The following is a 21,631-nucleotide window of genomic DNA, read 5'->3' as shown; positions in this document are numbered from 1 at the left end:
TGTGTGTGCTGGGGTAGGCTTTAGAGTACAATACTTTTTTACTCATTTTTTTGACTTTTGGTATTTATTGTATAATTTTTGGGTAGTTTAGTTTTGCTCTCAGTTTTAAGACTAAAATAAAAAAATTTTGTTGGTGACGTTTATATGACGCGTTGCTTTTTGTTGACGTAATCGTGTGACGCAGGTTTCTTTGCCAGGTTTTAATTTCAAAGTAAAAACAAATACAAATTCTCCCCAACACAAAGAGAAAACAAGCGAGCCCAAAACCAAGCATGGAGTAATCACTTGCTCTGCACTCTGTAACCAAGGATGTTGATTAGCTCCTGTCTATCAGCCACACTCCTATAAATAGCCCTGAAACCACCGGCTCTGCCGCTTGCATCAGTGTTGAATTCCACTCTCAGTACATCTCCAAGAGCACTGTACCTTATGTAAAAGCGACCCCGAAGTTCAACAATACGTCGACTCATAGGTTCGGCACCATTCAAAATCTAAAAAGATCTTGTTTGTATTTGTACTCACAAAAAACGAAATATTTCCTTTTTTCAACAAGCATATTCAATAGACAATATATAGTTTAAGACAGGAATGCCCATTGTGTGGTCCGCAAGCCAAATGCGGTTTTTGTTACAAGTTATGTTGCGTATGGCCTGTCATAGTTTGGATTAGGTTTTTGGGTTGAATGCTTTTTGGGCAAATGGTTTCCATGGAACTTTATTTACCGGTAAAAAAAAGAGTACATTTGTATTGGCACGACAAAATGCCACAATTTCCTTAAATCCTGTATATTTGTGTTCTAATTCTAAATGATCTTTGTATGGTTTAGCATCCAGTATGTAGTCTATTAGGGAGGAATGGAAATGTTTTGAATTGTTGAAGGAGGAACTGGTGTAGCTCAAAGATGCCTCAAATCTAGTCTTACCTTAATGGAGTCAAACTGAGGCTCAGTAAGCACACCGAGGAGCGTTACCGCCACCTTGCGACCAGCTGGTGCTCGAATGATCCAAACGCAGCTCTCATTGTTTCCGTATGGTCCATTCGGCCAATTACTCGACGAAAAGTATTGAGGCGAAGCCACAGCAGTCAAATTTTCGCCGCACTCTTGTGGTTGTATAATTTCTGTAAGATATGGTTAATTATGCGTTAGTCACAAATGAATTTTGCTACATCTAAGTGTGTTAAAACATTAAGCCAATTAACGATAAGTAAGCTGCGGACAACGCACACTGTTAGTTTGTATACTTTTAAAAACATATTTTTAGGTTTGTTTTGAACACATTGTTTGGTAAAAAGGCGTCATTCTTAGGAATAACTTAAGACGTAGATAAATAGCTGGGTTCAGCCCTGAAGCGTTGATGCAGACCAGCGATCATGGCACACTCATGTATAAATCATAGTACACCAGGCCTAATAAAGGCGTGATACCGAAACCGCCGGTCACCAATCAATACAGTTCCCTTACGGGTAAAAGACAAAAGCAAATAATCTCAAGATAAAGGGGAGCAAGAAAAAGTGAGAATACAAAAAACGAGAAATAATTAAAAAGGAAGAGAGAGAGATGGAGAAGAAAGAAAAAGGGAAAGGCAAGGAATGGTTTTTAAAAATCTTATCCAAGAATTCTAAACTCCATCAGCAAACTATGATACATTTTTCCTCTCTACGAAGTAGCCTATAATGCTGTATTTAACAACACAAGCAGTTGCTTCCCTTACCCTTCTGCAGCTCGTAGATGGCACGGAAACCTCTTCCCACATTGACGTGATCAGACCGGAAATCGACGCGTATGACGTCACCGGATGACGTATACGGGTGAAAAGCGAACGGACTGCCACTGACTGTTGCCATTTTGGGGGAGTCGCTGTTTTCTCCGTCTCTGACCTGCAATGTTTTGTTTGTTAAATTTGAAACGAGAACTTAGATGAGAACAATAAGATAAGAAACCTATTTGTCCTCAATGCGGCTTGTTTTTAAATTTTTAAACACTTGTTACCGCAGAACATAGTAACCTTGGGTAGGTACATTATCCCCAAATAAAAAATTACATTTATGTGTAGACCAGCAGCTTTTACCCGTTTTGAAGCCAAGGAGCTCTTTTATAAACACATGAAATCTCCGCACGTCAATGAAATATAATCTTTGCCATATTAATTTATACATTTCTTTAAATAAACAAATGTCTTTAAAAAAAATAAACCTTTAGCTTTTGTATAAACAGTGTTGCTTTTTAAAACTTTCCATAAACTTACAAATGCATTTGCATCCTCGAACCACCCGGAATTATGCCATGGGTTTCTTGAAGTTACGCTTATCCCGGGTCGTCAAAATAACACTTTAAGTCTACTTATCGGATCAGAAGCACTGTGTTCGATTTGTGACATATACTCACAATGATCCAGTCACAGCATTCCTCGGTGTGAATGTATGGAAACCAAAGTCGAATCTTCTGTTCTGGTTTGGGCGCCCGGACAATCCAACTGCATTCAAGTCCATTAGGGTAATACCGCCAAATTGTCGGGCTCCTAAACTCGGCGTGTCCATCTTCTGGCACGGTTAAATTTCCACCGCACGGTCCTTAAAATAACGCACAAGGTATAAATATAACTTTGTTTTCAAATGACATTTTGTAGGCGCATGATCAAATATGTATTATATAGTTGGGTCAAAATTGTCAATAAACCTTCTCTATCATGGTATATCATATAAAAGCATTCGTTTTTTGTCTAAACGTTTTACGACACCAACGATATACCCAGTTTTATCATTCTAAGGAAGCGTTATTCAACTCCGTTTAAGCGAGCTAAAAAGTCGGTAAAAGTTTATGTCGTGAGAAGTGACTTTTAATAATAGAGCTTGCAATATTATATGAGCGAAAGATTTAAAAATATGTGACCCTTCTGCAATTGCAGATGCTTGCATTGATCTTTCCGAAATTGGATAAGACACAATAAGTGCGACTTACCTAGCAAATTTGGTAAAGTTCTTCTTGGCGGTGGAAGAACTGCAACACAATTAAAGCAAACGTTGTTACTACACAAAAACAAACCATTAGCAAACAAACATTTATTTAAACGCAAACAAAACCAGTTGAGATAAATCAGAAAAAACAAATAAGTATGCAAATAAAAATCAATAGGATAGTGTTTGTCAATTTGCAACAAACTGCTTCGCTTGTTGTCGCTTGGTTTGGGTATAAAAACATGTGCTTTGCGTCGATTTGTTTAAGCCAGGTGGTAAAAACGTTTTTTTTTCAATTCACATTATTATGTTCAATCAACATGAAAAATCTGTGGCTTTTCAAGGCCCAGGTGGGAAATAAAATGTGGACTTACGTGATGTTGCCCGGTAAGTGGCGCGAAACCCAGACATCGGTCCCTTCTCGTCGCTGGAAAAACACAACAAAAATGAACCCGATTTCGAATAGTAAGGTCGCATTCGGCGCCTGTACGTTCCCTTCAATAACGACACGAAAGTAGGAGTCTCTGTCATGTCGTATAGCTGTATGAAACAAATAAAAACAAATTATTTCACATATTACAACACAAAGTAAGTTAGTATACTATGCTTGATTTTTTATGTGACTTTACTGATGCTATATTAAGGAAAAAGATACAAGCCATTTTGGAGTATAAACCGTCACAACGTTTGGACAGTTTCTATTGTTTTCGTCGGGAAAAATCAAGCGAACAGAAGGAATGCAACTTGGTACCGCACAACAGTAACGAAAGGGGCGAAAGATAAAAGCAATTAAACCAGTGGTTCTTAACCGGTGGGAAATTTCCCACTAGTGGGAAATTTCAATGTTTTCATGGGGAAATTATGTAAGTCGGGTAACCAAACTCGGGCCCGACGGTCGAATCCGGCTTTGAATTAACCGTTGAAAGTTACTTTACAAAAAAATTTCCGCAACAACATGTAAGATTAATTTCACCAAGGTTTACAAGACACATAGAAATCCAAAGGCAGCGTTTGTTACATCACAGACAAGACTAAAAGTATAAATGACTTTGCTATTTTGCTAATAAAAGCCTTTCCTTGGTTGATTGTGATGCAATAAATGACTAATACAAGCAGAAGAGACTACTTAATATTCCAAAATGTTTAATCTCTCACAGAAGCACTATTTAAACTAAATGAGATTGCAGTATACCTTTAAGGTCAAGACCAAATCGCTTCACGAGATTATTTCATTTAAAGATTAATTTTTTTTGTTAACGTGGGGCACAAAACATCATTATAAAAATAACAAATGGGAAATTCGAGGTTGGTGGTTGACTTTAGTGGGAAACCACACCAAAAAGGTTAAGAACCACTGAATTAAGCGGTCATAAATTTGAGGTTCTGCTTTGGCTGTACAGTACCAAGTTCTTTTCTCAGCAAACTTCAGGGACAATGCTATTAACGTTGTAACGCAAAGTTATAAATGTTAAATGCTTTTTAAAAATGTACAAACGCTGTGCAGATAATGAACATTGGCTCATGCTATTACTTCACACATTACTTCAAGACTTTTGTGATGGTGGCATTGCATGGCATAGGATTTGAAAACACAAAAATCATACCGCCAAATGGTCGCAGCACAGTTCGGTTGAAAAGTGGTGAAAGAACAGTCGAACTTGTTGACCTTCAGGCGCTATAATCGTCCAACACCTTGAAGAGTCATTGGGGTAATCGTCAGGAAAATTTTGTGATGTCAGATTCTTTGCTTCGTCGTCAGCTTCTAATTCAAAGTCCTCACTGCTGACTGAAAAAATGAATTAAGTTGAGTTATGTTTATTTCGCTCTGTGAAAGAAAACATAGCGATACAAAAAAACAATTGGAAAACTCTGGTCTTTGCAAAAAGTTTAAGCAGTGCTCTTCAAGCTGTGTGTAGTAAAACAATGCTGCGGTTGCTTTGCTGTAGTGTAAGTCCTAACAATTTAAGTACGCCAGATCTATTAGCGTGCAAAATTTACTAACTTAAGTATCCCAATAGGCAAAGTTTGCTTAGGGCTGCTTGGGTTAGGGTGAGGTTTTACAATAAATAACATAAATTAAATAAATAAAAAACTGTCTAACTGCTAATTTAATAACTGTGTCCGTTTAATAACCTTCTGGTAATTAGTAAATTATGTGTGATGCAGGGTATTTTGTTAATATAATTCTACCTATTGAAAGGGTTATATCGAAACGAACCGGACTCTTAAAGGCAATCAAATGTGGCAAGGCACAGGCTAAAAAGAATTTGACTGTGGTAAAATATATTAAGTATTTACTTACATACTACGAGTTTCTCACTTAAAAATGTACTTAAAATTAAACGTAAACAGACGATGTAGAGTTTTACCTAAACTGAAAGTCGCATTGAATCCAGGCGCGCTAACAGAATCATCAGAGTGAAATGAAATGTAAAAATCTTGAAAGGTTGAGACAAAACTTGCCGCTGCTGGAAGATTACCACGCAAGGTTGCGAGGATGGGAGAATCTTCTGAATTTCCATCATAAATCTGCACAAAAATCAGTTTTAAGTATACTGTGGTTAAAGACCAAGTACACTAATATGGCCTACCTACAGTGATGTGAAAAATACCGAGTGTTGAAACGCCTGCAATGGAACGTATTCACCACACAAGGTACCTAAACAAGGTATCGAAGCTATGCGATTCTAATGTTATCTGACGTTAACATTTGTGCGTGCGGTATCCGAAGTTCTTTTGTTAACTTTTTTAGTTGTAGGAAATAGTTAATTGATAAATATCTTGCATGTACTTTATGTTTCATTAAAATATAGATTAATAAAAACTTCCCAGCCGTCTAGCTTTTGATCAAGCAGACGGTTTGAAACAACCACGTGACGATGAAGATTTGGCACAGAGAAGAACAGCTTTGCCCAGGGCACAAACGTATGTTGAACCGCAGTAAGTCGAGCAAGGCGTTTTGGTTTGGATTTGCAAAACAGGCATGATTTCGGGCCTAATTGAGGATTTGTTTGAGGAACACTTTGGTTTGGTGTGGGCTTTAGGCTTGTAGTTTTAAATGTTCTGAATGTGTTTTTTTTCTATTTTTTGACTTCCAACATCAAGCCGGTATTTTTTGACAAAAAACGATGAAATATCAAGAAAAGTTGAGTAACTTACCGTAATATAATCGCAGCATCGTTCGGTGTGTATGGATTCAAAGTTAACACGAACTTTTTGGCCTGGCGGACCTCTTATCAGCCACGAACAATCCGTGTTGTCTTCATAAGGTTGCGGGTGGTTTTTCGTGCCGAAGTCTTGGGACTTTGTTTCGGCAAAAAACTCCTGCACTGTCGCGCCAGACTCTCTCCCTAAAGGGGTAAACAGTTAATTGTAAAGCTGTTAAGATACGTTATCCTATCACCTTTCTACTGACATTTACCTGGTACATATTGGCATGTGCCTATTTGTATGATTCTGGTAACATTTTAACTGAACTGGAACATTGTTTTTTTTTACACTAGAACTTCATATTACCACTAAAAGTCGCATTGAAATAACATCTATACCAAATAGTGTTACGGGCTGTTTTGAGTTACGGTAGGCGATATTACCTTTGCCACAAAATATCTCTTAGATTTAGTAAAGTCTGACAAACCTTCAATACCGGCTAAATACAGTAAAGTCTAAAGTACCTCATACTGCTTTAATCTGAGTCACAATTCCCTAAAACAAGAATTACATTAAACCCACATTTTAGAATGAGTATTTGTGCCGACCTACTACAAACACATCAAGCTACAAATGCTGCCAAATAAAAGTCAGTCAGGTGAAGCATGTGGCGCTTTTTCGTAAGGTAAAAGCGCTTCGCAGACTAATCAGTGCATTTTGTGGGCTTAAAGCAGAAGGAGAGAATGCCAATTTGAAGTGCCTAAAATCAAAGCCGTCCATGGCGTTACGAAGCAGGAAATCAAAAATCCAATGAAGTTTTAATAACAATTAAACCATCAAAATATTCAATGTATTTAACGAATGATATTTATAGATAATTAATTGGATTGAAAACGTGTTTAAAGCGATAAAGGTAGCCTTTTTGATGTAAAAGCAACCAGGTACCATTATTTGGTTTGTAAGCTATTGTTTTGATCACGTACAGGGAATGACCAGTGCAGTTGATAGCCTTTGTATCTTATACTTAATTTCCCACAAATATTGCATAAAATACACAACACTGCAAATAGTTACTTAGTTCTGCGAAAAATAGGGTCAGAGTAGTATTTAGGTAAAACACAAAGACACCTCGATTTTAGATTATTAAGTTAACTATGTACAACTTACTTATTCTTTCTGCTGAGATATAGGACACCAAAGCGATGAATATAACCAAACTTCTCATGCTTATACGACCTCAACCACCAGGAAGTGAATGCTTAATCTCGACGACCTGCTCAAATATTGCATAAACACTTTTTCTGCTTATGCCCTTAAGCTATTAGGATTTACATACATGACGTGCCCTTCCAATGGGTTCACGGATGTTCTGCTCACGATATGTGATATTTTGATTGACAGTTCGTGATACATCACTGCATGTGACCGGATGATTACGTCCAGGCCGTTCCTTTGGAAATGGCAAATGGCGAAATGCAGACTGTATGTCAAAATTATAAAAATAACTCTCCTTTATACACGATTGCTTAATGACAAAGCCAGAAATTACTTTAACATACTGTTGTCATGAATAAACTTTTGCTGCCAGGCATAATATATCAACAAATTTTTAGCTCTTCCAGCAGAATGTGTCTCGTATGGGACATCAAACGTCGGCTTATTATAATAAAGACTGCTGGAAGAGCTAAAATTTGTTGGTACTGTTGTCATATTTCCCTCACTTTAGAATATAATTTTATTTACGTAGTACATCTTTCAAATCTTCTGCTGGTCAGATATGTCGCTTTGTAGGATTTGAGCTAACGATTGTTTCTAAAAATGGGTTCAATTTCAGTGTTTCAGAAACAGCAACGGAACGAAACAGAATAACACAGTTATATTGGTTCTGGGTAATGTAAAAAAACGTTTTTAGTTACAATAGAGATATTTTCATTATGTTCCGGTTTGACCAAAATAAATTAGTATTTTTTCGTTATTTTGGTCTTCGCAAAAGAAACACAACTTTTTATTGTTTGAAATTAAACATTATATCAGGCAACCTTTTTTCGTTAAATGTCCAGACCAAAATTTATGAATAATTAATATTTTTCGTTCCGTCCCTGCAGAAAATACTTGTTATTTATTGACTAATAAATTATAATTTGTTTTATTTGCGTCTTCATTTAATAAAAAATTACCGTTTTTCGAAAATGTACATGCGAACAAGGTTTGTATAATGAACTGCTAACGTAATAACGTACATACCGCCAACCTCCGCTAACAGACTTTTCCAAATTTGTTTACTTGATGATCTACCTATAAAACACCAGACCTAAAACGGACTTAAAAAAATTAAGTTTTATCCCGCTTAAAATCCGAACGGTTAAGACCAAGATGTGTGAACAACCACTTTATTTAGCGAATATGTTTGTCACGATTAACAGGAATGCGAAATACCTTTGTCTATCTGCACGCTTTTTGTGATGAATCATAATTTTATGTTCCGCGCCTGATTTCTTGCTAAAGGAATGACTTTGTACGTTTTTGTGGTTTTTGACCCCAGGCAAGGTGAAAAGCATCAACATTTCTAACTCCTCGTTCATTTCTGGTTCGAACAGCGGTCATGTATTAATCACTGACAAACCATATAACTTAAATCTTGTTGCCTCCGTAAGTAACGATGTATTGAAGTGACTAAATTGAGAATTTAATAGATTATAAACGTCGTTTGTGCAAGCTGCGTTAGCGTAAACATAGATTAATTAGGCCATATGTCCAATGATTTTTAACGTTGAATATCAATGAAGCTGTTTGCAAGAAAAAAATCATAAAAACGCAAGTTTAAGTATTCTGTAATAATATTTAATTAAATGGGCCTATGTGCATAAAACACATATTACCTAAAACGGGACAACCTGTAGAAAATTATTAGCCTTTCAGAGACCTTCATTCAGTGCAATATATAGTTTTTTTTAGGTGGGCACTGTTTCTTTTTTTCTGGCTGCCAATGAGTAAGTTAAACTCTAAACGTAATGTGTATCAATCTATAGCTGGTATTTTGTATTGCCAGAGCACACACAAACTCGTTGTGCCTTCTGTTTATTTAATATACACTTCGAATGTAACCATGATAGAAAACGATAATACTTGATGCCTGAAAACGACGTGATGAAAAGCTTTAGGGAAGGCTCTGACCAACAAACTTCTCGCATAACACAGCATTGGTTGAGCCTTGACATGGCACGTCGTCGAAACGGTAACCAAAATCTCGCGAAATAACTGTGCAATCAGCACCATTCCAATTATCAGGCTGGCCTTGATTCCAATCAGTTTCAGCCTTGATTGAAGCGACCCCATCTCCCCATACAAAGTTGTCCTCTTCAGCTTCGTCAGTAAGATCGATCCAGAAGGCATGGGCGTCTCCATTTCGCTTCAGTATCTCATCGACTATGATTCTATTTGGAATATAGATGGAAATTGTTAAAGCAGTTTCGTAAACCTTCACACATTGGGTGGATATCTTGGCTAGTGCACAGTGTTGTAAAATCGTACATCGGTTTAATGTTTTAATTTTTAATTTAAAAATCCGAATGATTCCAGTTACTAAACTATTTCTTGTTTACGGAGTTTTTGAATAACAGAAATATATCTGGCAAATCTATTTTTTCCCGTTTTCTACTTCTATCGCACACCTAAGAATTTTATATGTGATGGCGTGAATAAAACTTCATGCTTGTGCCTATTATACTTTACTATATTTCCAACATGAACAAGTTTACCATGCACATAAGAAAACGATTGTTTCGAAATCTTGACCATATACAATAACGACATCAAGACTATATTACCATTTCCTGCCAAATAGGTCTGCTAAATTCAACAAAACACCCTTAATTGGTAAATCTGTTTGTGATACTACTTCCAATATCAAAAATTGTCAAAAAAACACACAAAGTAACAACAAATAACTAGTTACTTTCTCAATCCATTGTCCCTCATACCAACAATGACAACGTTTGCATTCTTCAGAGCGCACATATTTATTGCTGCCGAGAATGTGACGTATGTCCCCTTCGGCGAAACCCAGTACTGGTAGCCCGAGCCAGCGTTGTACCATCCGGGTTCCGTAAGCGCTACAAAGATGATTGTTTAAGTTAGAGTCATAAAGTAGATATAGCCAGGCATAAACATTTTTGCCTAAATTGATTTCGCTGTAAGATTTTGCATTATGTTAAGCAGTAGTTCTTACCTTTTTTGCCGTTAGCTTACCCCATTAGATCAACTATATGAATTTTATTTATAACTTTGGCTTAATTAACACACGGTTAAGAACCGCTAATTTATTTGTTTTAAAAATGTTTTTTTTACCTGAAATCCGGGTCAATAAGGCAGCGATTTGTTCTGCAAAGATAAATGGGTATGTCAAGACTTTGAATGTGTTTTATATATACCCTATTTTTTTCGCAAATCCTTGTGGTGTTATTACGATTGTTTAGAAAATGCATTTTTTGTGTTTTGGTTGCAATTAGGACAGTTTGGCGTCAATTCAGTGCATTTTTGTCGTGTTTGAAATAATACTATAACTTGTAAAAATGAAGGATTAAAAGAAAGAGACTAATTTGGCAACGCACTGCATAAAATGTCTTGCTCGAAACATAACCCTTGTGGATTTTACTCTACAAACCGAAAAACTAAATTATAAGATATTTTTTATAATAAAAAAAAAAAAATTGAGAAAATATCTTTTTAAATAATTGCATTTCGAAATCTCCTTTTAACATAAACATCACCATTGTCAGTTAGCGATGGGTCGAGCACGTCAGGTTGTGGTGGAGGTGGGGGTGGTGGTGCTTCAGTTGTTGTTGTAGTTGTAGTTGCCGTAGTAGTTGCGGGTGGTACCTATAAAAATGTTCAATACCGTAAAGGCAGTATTTTTTCTAAAAGTGTAAAACTAAATAAACTTATATTTTTTTTTCTGGCCTATATTTTTGTCATTTAGGAACGCTTGGAGGACGGCTCGATTCAGTATTTCGCCTTTTATATGCCTAGGGTAATGTGATTTATATGCAAGCGTGCCGTGATCGCTAGGCTGCATGGACGCTCCAGAGCTATTGCGGTGATGAACATGTGTTCATTGTACCAAAACAAGATAATGAAGTTTTACTTCGAACTTACACATTCAAATTTTTTTACATCTTTAGAATTTTTTTACCACAAACTTACATCCTCAGATGTTTTTGTACTCCCTAATCTAGACATTTATTATACACCTGGTGTTTTATGATTTGTAAATGACTGTGCCGTGATCGCTGGCCATGTGTTCATCTCAGCTAAAACTGGACGGTTTTGTTTACTCCGAATGTTTATGTTCATATTTTTTATCATTAGACCTAATCGGGATATCTTTTGAGTCAGAATTAAAAAATATAAATAACAAATCCACACACACCGGGGGTGCAACTTCAATAACGTTGCCCTGCAGATCCGTCCACACATTTGCAGTGTCCCCGTTGGTTTTCTTGCAGAATGTCGGTACTCGGCAAGAGAGCAACTGACCCGAAACAGAGGTTGTCATTGCAAGCCAACACACACAACAAATTGCAGCGAAATTTATCATTGTGTCTTTTACCCTAAATCAGTTGGTCAATCTGCAAAATTTACATAATTTGTTGTTTTGATTTGTTGTCAGAAACGGGGAGGTTCTTCTGCCGAGTACCAACATTGCAGCATACAAACCATAGCCACTGACTTATTACTAGTAAGAATTTGCTACACAAGCTTTGTGACTTTTCATAAAAACTGACTGCCAAGTGTTTTAATGTCAGCAAACCTAAACGCATCAGCTGCTACATTCTTACATACAAAAGTTATATTTTTTTCCAGTGAACCAATACACAACAAAATATAAAAGTCAGATTTTATTTGAATGTTTTTTAGAACCATTTTTAACGAATTCAAACCCAATACCGGTGGTGCTGGTGGTTGGTTAAACGGCTTCGTTGTCCAGATTGAGACCGTTCTTACAGTGTTCCCAACCTGTTTCTCGCAAATTGCTGGTACTTTGCACCAACGGTACTGCGCATGACAGTTTGCCGCTAAACAAAGCAACGCAACCCGTAACAGAAAAGACATTACTACCCTATGATTTGGCGGCTAGTGAAAGCTACAAAACCTAATGTAAAAGTTGTTTCAAGATTAAAAGTATAAGCCCAACAAATAAACAATTCCAGACAGTGGCAACTGAAGCTTTTAATAATGATGGTAGCCACTTTTACGTATGTTTATTCAACTGTTAGGTGTATAGTTAAGGAAAACTTGAGGCAAAAAATGTTTTTTCTAGTCTCAAGAAATTGTAGCCGCAAAGTCCAAGAAAAGCAATAAACATTAATCCAAAATAGATGCTCAAATTTAAAAATTGTTTAAGTAAAGATATTACACTGCAAATAAAACTGTTGTTATGAAACAGAATAGAAAGAAATTTAACCGTTTAAAAACAGTAAAACCGGATGGTGCTACAATTGTAGTCCCTACTTTGCAACTATAGTAAAACTTATTTCTACAAGGCTATCTTAAATTAGCTAAATAAGAAAGCTCCTTGCCACTATATACAGCAAAGGGCGCTTTGCAAATAGTTAACAAGAAAAGGTCCCGTATACAACTTCAAAACAGCGCAGCAAATTGATGCAAATCTTCTGGAGTAAGAAGCGTTGATCGGGCGGTATATATTGCGAATTCCCATCAACAAGCAAGCAAGCCGGGCTAAATGACACGTTGACGGACTTCGTATGGAAAATGTCACGCGACATACAGTCGTTAAAATGTAATGTCAACCGTTTGCGAATTTCTAAAATTAATGGAAATTTTGACTCGTTGCCACCGTCCGTGTTCGATTAGTCTGGCTGAGAATTTTGCCGGTCACGTTTTAAGATGCCGCTTCCAAATATGCTGATGGTTGTCTTTTTGAAACTGCAGCGTTTACGACTGGGCGTTAGCTTAGTTAAGAGAATATAAATGATTTAACAAAACAATAGTTTAAGGCTTATATTGTCAGCCTAAAGTTTCTTTAACACTAACAACCTTTCTTAATTAAGTGCTGATTCTGGTTCATATTCTTTCTTACGTGCTGAACTGATAAATTTGTTTTATTTGCAGATTTGCAGTGCAACATGTATGGAACTATAATCACAAATACAGTATAAACGTCGTTTGACGACAAAAATAAAATACAAAAACGCGAAATACGACATACTACATTTAATCAATATCTACTGCAATATGTTTTACATTACAACACAATACAAACTTTTATTTTACAAAATAGAATAAACAAGCTTATTTCATAATGTTTATCCCATGTTGGGAAACGGTATTTGAGTTCTATGGGGTTAGATTAGAAACCCATACCCACTGGCCACAATGGAGTTGGAATGTTAGCATTCTTGTGGTTGGCGCAAAAAGTTTTGGTCACTTGGTGATGCTAACGAGCTCACAAAAGAAGTGTGTAAAGCAATTTGGCAAATTATGGAATGGATATATGCCCTAATTTATGTCCATTTTGCAGCAAACAACTTGTTTGAAAATAGAAAAAGTTCTCAACTGCACATTAATATGGCTATATAGGAGAAATGAACTATACACTTTGTAGCACTGTAGGCAGCAACGATTCAGGATTTTGTACTTCTTTCGATGCGGTTGTTTTACCATCAATCTCTTTTTCGGCTCTCTGTAGTCTTTCTTCAAAGATAAAACGACTAAAATCAAATAGAGATTACTTTAAAAAAATGCGAGAAGTTCAAACAAATCATGTATCAGCAAACATTAGAGAAGCTTTGGTGACAGCTGCTGGATTTTTTAACGCAATTGTTATACAATATGTAAGATTTGCCTCACCAAAACGTTTCAACGCTCAAAATTGTAGGCCAGGTCGGTCTCTTTGCTTCTAAGTTTTAATAAACCGGCTAGATTTCGGGCCTCGCTTCACACTTGACCATATTTGTGTTTATGTTGGTGAATCGAAATTTGAGGCCTAATTTGGGTAATATTTTTAAAACAATTCGTGTTGAGACCGGGCGTACTTTTGGATTTAGGAAAACCGATTGGGCATTTTTGAGTCTGTTTAGGACTTGTAACCATTTTATGCACCCCTGTAGCGTATCAAAACCTTAAAATGAGAATAGTTCAAACTGTCTAAAGCCACCCGTCGTGGCGTCAAATTACATTTAAACCGCATAACAATTGGAATTTGAAGGCAACGTTTTCCAAAGCAACAGCACAACTTCTTACCCCAATAAAAGCTGATAATATTTCCGTCGTCTGTCTCCCATAAACATCTTTGTCATGTACTCGTAATATTTCTGCTTGTCAATCTTAACAGCAGTGTTAACTCCTTTTTGAATTTCATCTCTTTTTAAGCCATTTTCCGGACTACTTGACTCCGACCTTCTCGCGATTTCAAATTGTAGCAGAACAAAAGCCTGAAAGTTTCGGTCGCTGGATAATACATTCGTTTCTGTATCTCCCAGTGGGTTGTTCATATAGCTGTTGTAAATTGTAGCAAACCCCTGTTTGAGAGTTTTTTGACTCAAAATCTCCCACCTGGGGGACATTTTTTCCTCGTCGGGGTCAAAGGTCACGGTTCCATTACCATCACCTTTCCAGTTGATCTTGAAAATGCTTTTGTCTCCGATGGTGAAAGTAAGTTTGGTTTTAGTTTCTGGTTTTGCCAAATCAGTAAACTTCTGACTTAGGTCGCTCCCTTTTTTGTCGCCCATCTCCCAACTTTCCTGTCAAAAAGAAAACAACATATTTTGTGTTGTACAGCCCAACCTAACCATCGTGATGTGGCAGCCGAATCGTTTTAACCTCCTAAAAAACAAGTATATTAGTTACTCATTGCTTGCTTGGGTGCATTCTTTTCTTACTTTTCAACGCACGTAAAATCAATTTGATTGCAGTTTTACCTTCAGAAACGTTTCTTGAGCGAAACAGCACAGGCAATTGAGAATTATGCGAACATTTTGATCAAAAGTACAAACATTTTGATGTAGGGTAAATGTGGATATGAACCAGATTTGGTTGTTTCAGAGCAAATTGTGTATTACTTTGAATGTATTTCCAACGTAAAATAAAGACAAAAAATAAGCGGAACGATTACATTTTATATCTGAAAGTGGATTAAGAACAACACGCAGAATACTAAGCTCTTTATTTTAGCTTAAAAAAGATTTCAAAGCGATTATGAGGAAACAAAACGAATACTTTTGCAGGTTTGGTGTACGATCTTCTGAATTCCACATCTTTCTCTCGCACAATCATGCTCTCGTGATTCATCCGAAGAACACTGAAAATTAAAGTCCGCGGTTAAGCATGGGTCGGCAAATCATGTTACCTGTTCAAGTCCCGTATGAATTTCACATAAGTCCTGAATGCCCTGCATGCCAGTTTTATCATTGATTATAAAACAAATTCAGTGGAAAGAATTTAGATTTTAGACGGTATTGCTGTAGCTGTGCTTCCACCAAAAAGTAACAGTACCGCATGACCTGATGTTTACGCTACTGACCACAAAGGTTAACCAAATTTCAGATTTTGAGAGGCTATGTTTGGAGGCCACCTTTATCCAGAAAAAACATGCTGTAATCATTTAAACGTCATCTTGTAGGTTTATCCCCTAGAAGATTTTTTAATCTTGGTTTTGTTGTTACTTACTTAGCCACCTCCATATCGCATTTCCCGCTTGCTGTGTGCATCCATATCTTGTACAAGCTGTCCTCGTCTTCGCAAAGGCAAACATCGAAAAAACGACCCAGTCTTTTGTGATAGTTTAACATTTTTACGAAAGCAAATTGCTGAAACAATTCGTCGTCTGGTTTCATTTCACTCACAACTTGTTTGTTAAACTTTTTGTATACATTAGCAAAACCGGTTTTAAGAAACGATACAGTGTCAGCAAGGGTTAGGATTTTTACTCCAAAACGATGACCATGAAACGCAACCAAAGGGTCTCCGCCATGTTGAGCTAATCTTATGACGTCGGTGTCGTTCTTTCGAATTATGCACCTTGTTTTTCCAATCAGTGGCAATTCGTCCCATGACACGTTTGTCACTTCCTTTATTTCCTACAAAATAAGTCAATTTGACTTAATTCCTGATGAAAATGTAAAACGATATACGAATATGTTCATAATGATTAGAATAAATTAAGAACCAAGGAGTAGCTAAAAACCACATCATTTAAATCATGCGATTTTGCAATAACGTTTGCCTTTACCAGTGTAAGCAAAAACCAGCGAAATATATTATCCGGTTTGGTCCATGGTTTTAGATCAAGTTTTGGATCATACTGATGAATAAACTCAGTTTTTGCCAAAAAAATGCTATGGTTGGGGTTGGTTTTAATGCAAAATACACTTGTCTGTTTTGTAAATGTAACGTTAAGGCGGCTGTCGTGATAAAAAATGACCTGTGTAGCAAAAGTTTAATTTTCTCACAAAGCGCACGTGAGGTTTTTGCCGTCTTTTTCACAACTATGAACCATACGAATTGCCCTTATTCTTATCTCTCGTAGAGTGTGACACCTATTCGCACACATTGTCAATTAGTTTGCAATAAAGCTGAAAAAATGTCGTGCCTTATTGGTGACATCGTTTTACAACGTAGCAACGTGCGTAGGGAACCCCCCAAACCCAGTTTGGTACAAAAATGTAAAATAAAATAAAATAAAAAATTGTAACTAAAACAGTCGTATTCCAGTATACTTACAATTCTGTCAACAAACAGCTTGTAACAATCACGTTGTTCCAAAGTTATCTCACCAACTTTCTTGACAAGCTCTTCGTCAGCCATCACATTGACATTTTACATAATTTGCACTTTGCCTGTACAAAGTGTCAACAACAATTTAACAGGTAAATTTATTTGACAACACTAAATACTCCAGGTAACATAAGAACCTATTGCACATGAAGGTATATACTGTCACGTACAGTTGTTGGAAAAAATTCAATCTGCAGCAAAAGGGTAAGAACTAAGAACTTTAATCTTCAAAGCAGCATGGTAATTTTATGCCTTTTACTCTTTCCTCAAACCAAAGGGTCAGCAATTGAGCATGAACATGAAACATATAACGTTTATAGCCGTATAGCTTTAAAATAACTAACTTACAAAATAACAACAGCAAGGCAAACAACCCAATAAACAGAACATAACTCAAACTTTTCGATAAGTTACACCACAACTGTACAGTGTACATAATAACTTGCTATGTTGCTTTATAGCAGACTGTGTTGTGTCTGTTCTCCTCACTTCCGCGCAAATACTCAGGCTTGCTACGGTTTAACGAGTTTATCCAAGCGTGTCGATATTTCCTGTCACGAAAGCGCTTCAAGGCCGATTACGCTTTAGCCCTACGCTCTTCCTTGCACTGAAGTGAATACACCAGCTGAACGCAACACCGACGAAAAAAAAAATAAGATTGTGCTGGTGGATTATTCGCATCCCCTCCACAAATATTAAGCCCAATGAGACTTTGACAGTTGTGTATTTTTAGGTGCTACCCGGCGTGGATGTACAAGCAAAGATTATAATGCTCTGGGGTTTTGCGTTTTTTTGTAGACTTCCTGGTTTACTTGTGCAAACTCTTTTTATTCAATGATCATTTTCGTGCAGTAAAAGTGAATAGATCCACTAATCAAAACGATAGCATGAGAAAAACTATCTAAGACATAATTTTCACAAACCAGAAAATCTAATTCCATCCTGTACACCGATATATGCGTGTATGAAAAGTGCAAAACAAATACAGTTGCATTAATATAATAAACACGTAAATACAGAAATACACAAACCTATACCCAATTAAACCAAGAAAACTAAAGCATATGCATAAAGATACTGGGCTAAAAAACTAAAACACACAAATTTACAGCGGTAATCTAAACTAAGCTTACTTTTGAACAGAAAAAGTTATCGAACAACTAATAAAATTTTCGATGTATGAAAAACTGAAATCAAGTGCAAGACATTACGGTGGTTTACATGCTCCAAAAGTTGATGAAGAAACGTCACAGTACACCGCAGCCAAGTTTTTGTATGTGTTGCAGCCCTCAAATTGTTTTACTTCGTTAAATACTTTTCCAAGCCCAAGTCGCGGCGGCTGCATTAAAAAAATTGCTTTAATTGTTTATTGTTTATGTTCGTGAAGTACATCAAAAAGGTGTTTAAAGGTGAAAGTACCAATTTTACAAACGAATTTATTGTGACTTTAACTTTAGAGCTATTGTTTTATTTTTTACGAAAACACAAACGGTAAACTGTACAAATTTAACACCCGTACCAAAATTAAACTTCTTACTTCTGTAAAAGCTTATAAAACTTTCGCCCCTTGTCACTCTTGAACATCTGAGTCATGAAATCATAGTATTTTTGTTCGTCGATCATAATTGCAATGTTTATTCCATCCTTAACCTCTCTCCTACTAAGCCTGTCTTTTTGTGTAGGTTGGTAAACGTGTGGAATATTTGTCCTTCTCGCGATTTCAAATTGAAGGAGAACGAAAGCCTGGAAGTTTCGGTCATGGGATAATTTAACATCATCTAGATCTTTAAAGGTATCATTTAAAAACTTGTAGTATTTAGCTGCAAAGCCGAATCGGAGTGTTTTTTGAACCAAAACTTCCACTTTGGGAAATAACTTTCATAATCGGGGTCAAAGGTCACAACACCATTTCCTTTGCCTTTCCAGTTGATTTTGAATAAGTTTTGATCGTTGATTTGAAACATAAACTTTTGATTCTGTCCTGACTCGGAAACTTCTGTTAGTTTCTGAACTAGTTCTCCGCCTCTGCATCTGTCCAGTTGGTAACATATCTGTCAACGTTAAAAAATGCACATGTTTTCGAAAATGTTTTACATTGCATAAATATACAGTTCAAAATGTTTGTTAAACACTAAAATCCTTTGGTTGGTTGGTCAAAGGGACATCACTAAATTGTCGGTTTATTTATTAAAAAAGCTGTTTTTTATCCCAAGATAATTTGAGACAATTAAGTTAAAAAGGTGATTGACGTATTACCACATTCTGGTATACACCAGAGTACTGGTACGCAAATCAGGAGGGATCTTACAGGCTGGTTGAAGACAAAAAAAAATAGCAAAGTGATATTTCATAGAAAACTATGATCCATGGAGTAGGGCATATTGAATTTTTAAAATTAGACTAATAAACCGAAAAATTTAATCAAAGTTTTATTATTTAAATAGTGAAAGTCAAAAACCAAGTTACCTCAATCTGTAAAGAAAATTGTTCGTTTCTAAAAATCAGCTCTTGTTATGTTATAATTACCGGTTCTGTTAATGTGTATGATCTTTTCTGCACCACTGCTAGTTCCTTTTTAAACATGTCAGAATACTTTCGACGAAGTTCACTAGAAAACTTATAACTTAGCATTACAATTTTAAGATAAATACTGCAGTTTGTTAATATATTTTTTTGGTTACAGCATTTTTTCGTTGTAAATAAATGTTAAGGAAATTATGCTAGCAAATGTTTTGAAACTATTTTACTTACTTTCAGTCAAATATCTTGTTAATACATATGCTTACTATAGTTGGACACATGCTATTTTAAAACCCTACTTTAATTACGAATTATACTCCTATTTTAGAATCTTTACGTTTTTGGTATTCATACCAGAATACGTCTTTATTGACGTTTTTTAATGCTGCGTTTATCCAGATCTTGTACATGGTATCTTGGTCTTCACGGAGACATTCTTCAAAGAAATCTTCCCATCCAATTTCCAAGTTAAAAATTTTAATAAACACGAACTGCTGAAACTTTTCATCATCTAGTTTCATTTCGCTCACTAGTTGATAATCAAACTTTTCGTAAATCGCTGCAAATCTCATATTTAAAAACGAAACAGCATCTTCAAGTGTTAAGACTTTTTTGTCAAGGGGTTGTACAAAGCCATAAAATGCAACCCGAGGTATTTCATTGTTTTCAGTTAATTCAATGACAGGGCACCCGTTTTTTGTAATGATCCAACTCTTTTCTTTATATGATTCGTAATGCTGTAATTCTTTCCACTCACGAGATGTAATGTCTTCAACATATTGCTACAAAAAAGGAATAAATGTTCTCGAAAACAATTTTGTATAATGTAACGCGTCAACACATTCACACACAATGCTTATATTATCTCCAATAACCAGCTGGTAACAATCGTCATTGCTGTTCAAGGACAGATCACTGATCCCCTCCAAAATTCCTGTTAGTGACATCTCTTATTGTTCCAAATTGAGCAATATACTTCAAAGTATCATTAAACGCAACCTTTTGCCCCCACACAAAGCTGCAATGTGGAACCAAAAACTTCTTTAGGCAGTATAGGTGGCAATAAAATTTGTTACATCTGGTCGATAATTAACAGACCCGCCAGAGGTCAAATGATTGGCAGATAAAAAAAACAAACCAATTTGCTGCGCGTGTGCTTGGAATTTCAAACTACCGATTAAATAAAGAAAAAGCTTTTATAAAGGACGCCTAACTGTTTCGAAACCGATTTGACATTACGAAAACTTTACAACCTTTCTAATATTTACAGGAATTTACTAGCAGGCCTTAAAGTGTTGCTGTGCTTGTTTACTAACGTGGTGGTTTTAAAGCAGTCCAAAAGTCCTTTTTCCGCCAAACGAGAACAACACTAACTCGACAAATCGTTTTCGGGCGTTTAGGTAACATTAAATCCTTTAAGGGACTACTAACAGACCTCGTTTTAGGCCAGTTCTCAACCTTTTGGTAGAACGGACCCTTACATTGGGTTGGCTCTTTGTGGCAACTTGCTTCAACATTTTGCCATCTCTGCTGAAACCATCTTCAACCCCTAGGTTGGGAACCATCATAACTCACTAAGCTAACTTCGTTCGTTTAGCATTGTCGTTGGTAACTAAATGCGAATGAGACGCTCTTGTTAAAATGTTGCCCATATTTAACGACGCATAACTACAACGCTGTATAGTGTTAGGACTTGTCCAGTGTCAATACGGCAGGTCCAAGCAAGAACCTATAATACGCAATATTTGTACAAATATTGATTGGTTGGTCGAAAGCAAACCTGGTCAGAGTGTAGCGAAAAACTTATGACGTATCCAGCTCACAAATATCTACAAACCACTAAACAAAGTTAAATGACGTGAATATATGTGTCACGTCAACACGCGAATGATGTTTTATTGTCACGCGTCTTTTAACTGCATCGCGAAAATGTATGTACGTTTGATTCCCAAAACAAAACAAAAAACGCTATTAGCGGATAAAAAAGTTCACACAAAATACTTTAAACAAACCAATCGAATCTATAGGCACAAAATATTTCTAGACCCCACCACCAAAAAACCTCACACATCAGAAAAAGATAAGTCTAAACACAATAAAAGTCGAACTAAGCATGTTTTAGATATATGCGAAACATTTTTCATGTGCATGAAATAACAATGTTTAACATGACAACACATAGGCCTACTAAACGTTAGGATCAATATCTTCG

General features: G+C 36.2%; 3 protein-coding genes across 3 annotated transcripts; all 3 read right to left on the bottom strand.

Moving 5' to 3' along the window:
* Window positions 1-185: 185 nt before the first annotated feature.
* On the bottom strand, window positions 186-7,360 carry LOC145234065 (scavenger receptor cysteine-rich domain-containing protein DMBT1-like). The gene is made up of 10 exons (XM_080098840.1): window positions 7,273-7,360; window positions 6,115-6,305; window positions 5,325-5,484; window positions 4,560-4,741; window positions 3,330-3,495; window positions 2,960-2,998; window positions 2,387-2,571; window positions 1,713-1,878; window positions 923-1,119; window positions 186-491 (listed from the first exon to the last, which is right to left on the bottom strand). The coding sequence occupies exons 1-10, from the start codon at window positions 7,328-7,330 to the stop codon at window positions 282-284; spliced, it is 1,554 nt and encodes a 517-aa protein (XP_079954966.1). The 5' UTR covers window positions 7,331-7,360; the 3' UTR covers window positions 186-281.
* A 1,858-nt stretch (window positions 7,361-9,218) lies between these two features.
* On the bottom strand, window positions 9,219-11,659 carry LOC145232709 (C-type lectin domain family 10 member A-like). The gene is given in 4 exon segments (XM_080097379.1): window positions 9,219-9,539; window positions 10,061-10,205; window positions 11,042-11,064; window positions 11,532-11,659. Coding segments are annotated over 4 exon segments (573 nt in total). The 3' UTR covers window positions 9,219-9,262.
* Window positions 11,660-13,421: 1,762 nt separating this feature from the next.
* On the bottom strand, window positions 13,422-16,957 carry LOC145233551 (uncharacterized). The gene is made up of 5 exons (XM_080098304.1): window positions 16,846-16,957; window positions 15,793-16,202; window positions 15,343-15,424; window positions 14,368-14,867; window positions 13,422-13,835 (listed from the first exon to the last, which is right to left on the bottom strand). Exons 1-5 carry the CDS (start codon window positions 16,927-16,929, stop codon window positions 13,715-13,717), a joined length of 1,197 nt encoding a protein of 398 aa, XP_079954430.1. The 5' UTR covers window positions 16,930-16,957; the 3' UTR covers window positions 13,422-13,714.
* Window positions 16,958-21,631: the final 4,674 nt, after the last annotated feature.

The sequence above is a fragment of the Phallusia mammillata genome, chromosome 6 (assembly GCF_965637545.1).
Source record: "Phallusia mammillata chromosome 6, kaPhaMamm4.hap1.1, whole genome shotgun sequence".
Classification (NCBI taxonomy): domain Eukaryota; kingdom Metazoa; phylum Chordata; class Ascidiacea; order Phlebobranchia; family Ascidiidae; genus Phallusia; species Phallusia mammillata.
The sequence above is the reverse complement of the archived record's forward strand: the minus strand, read 5'-3'. Positions and strand labels throughout refer to the sequence as shown.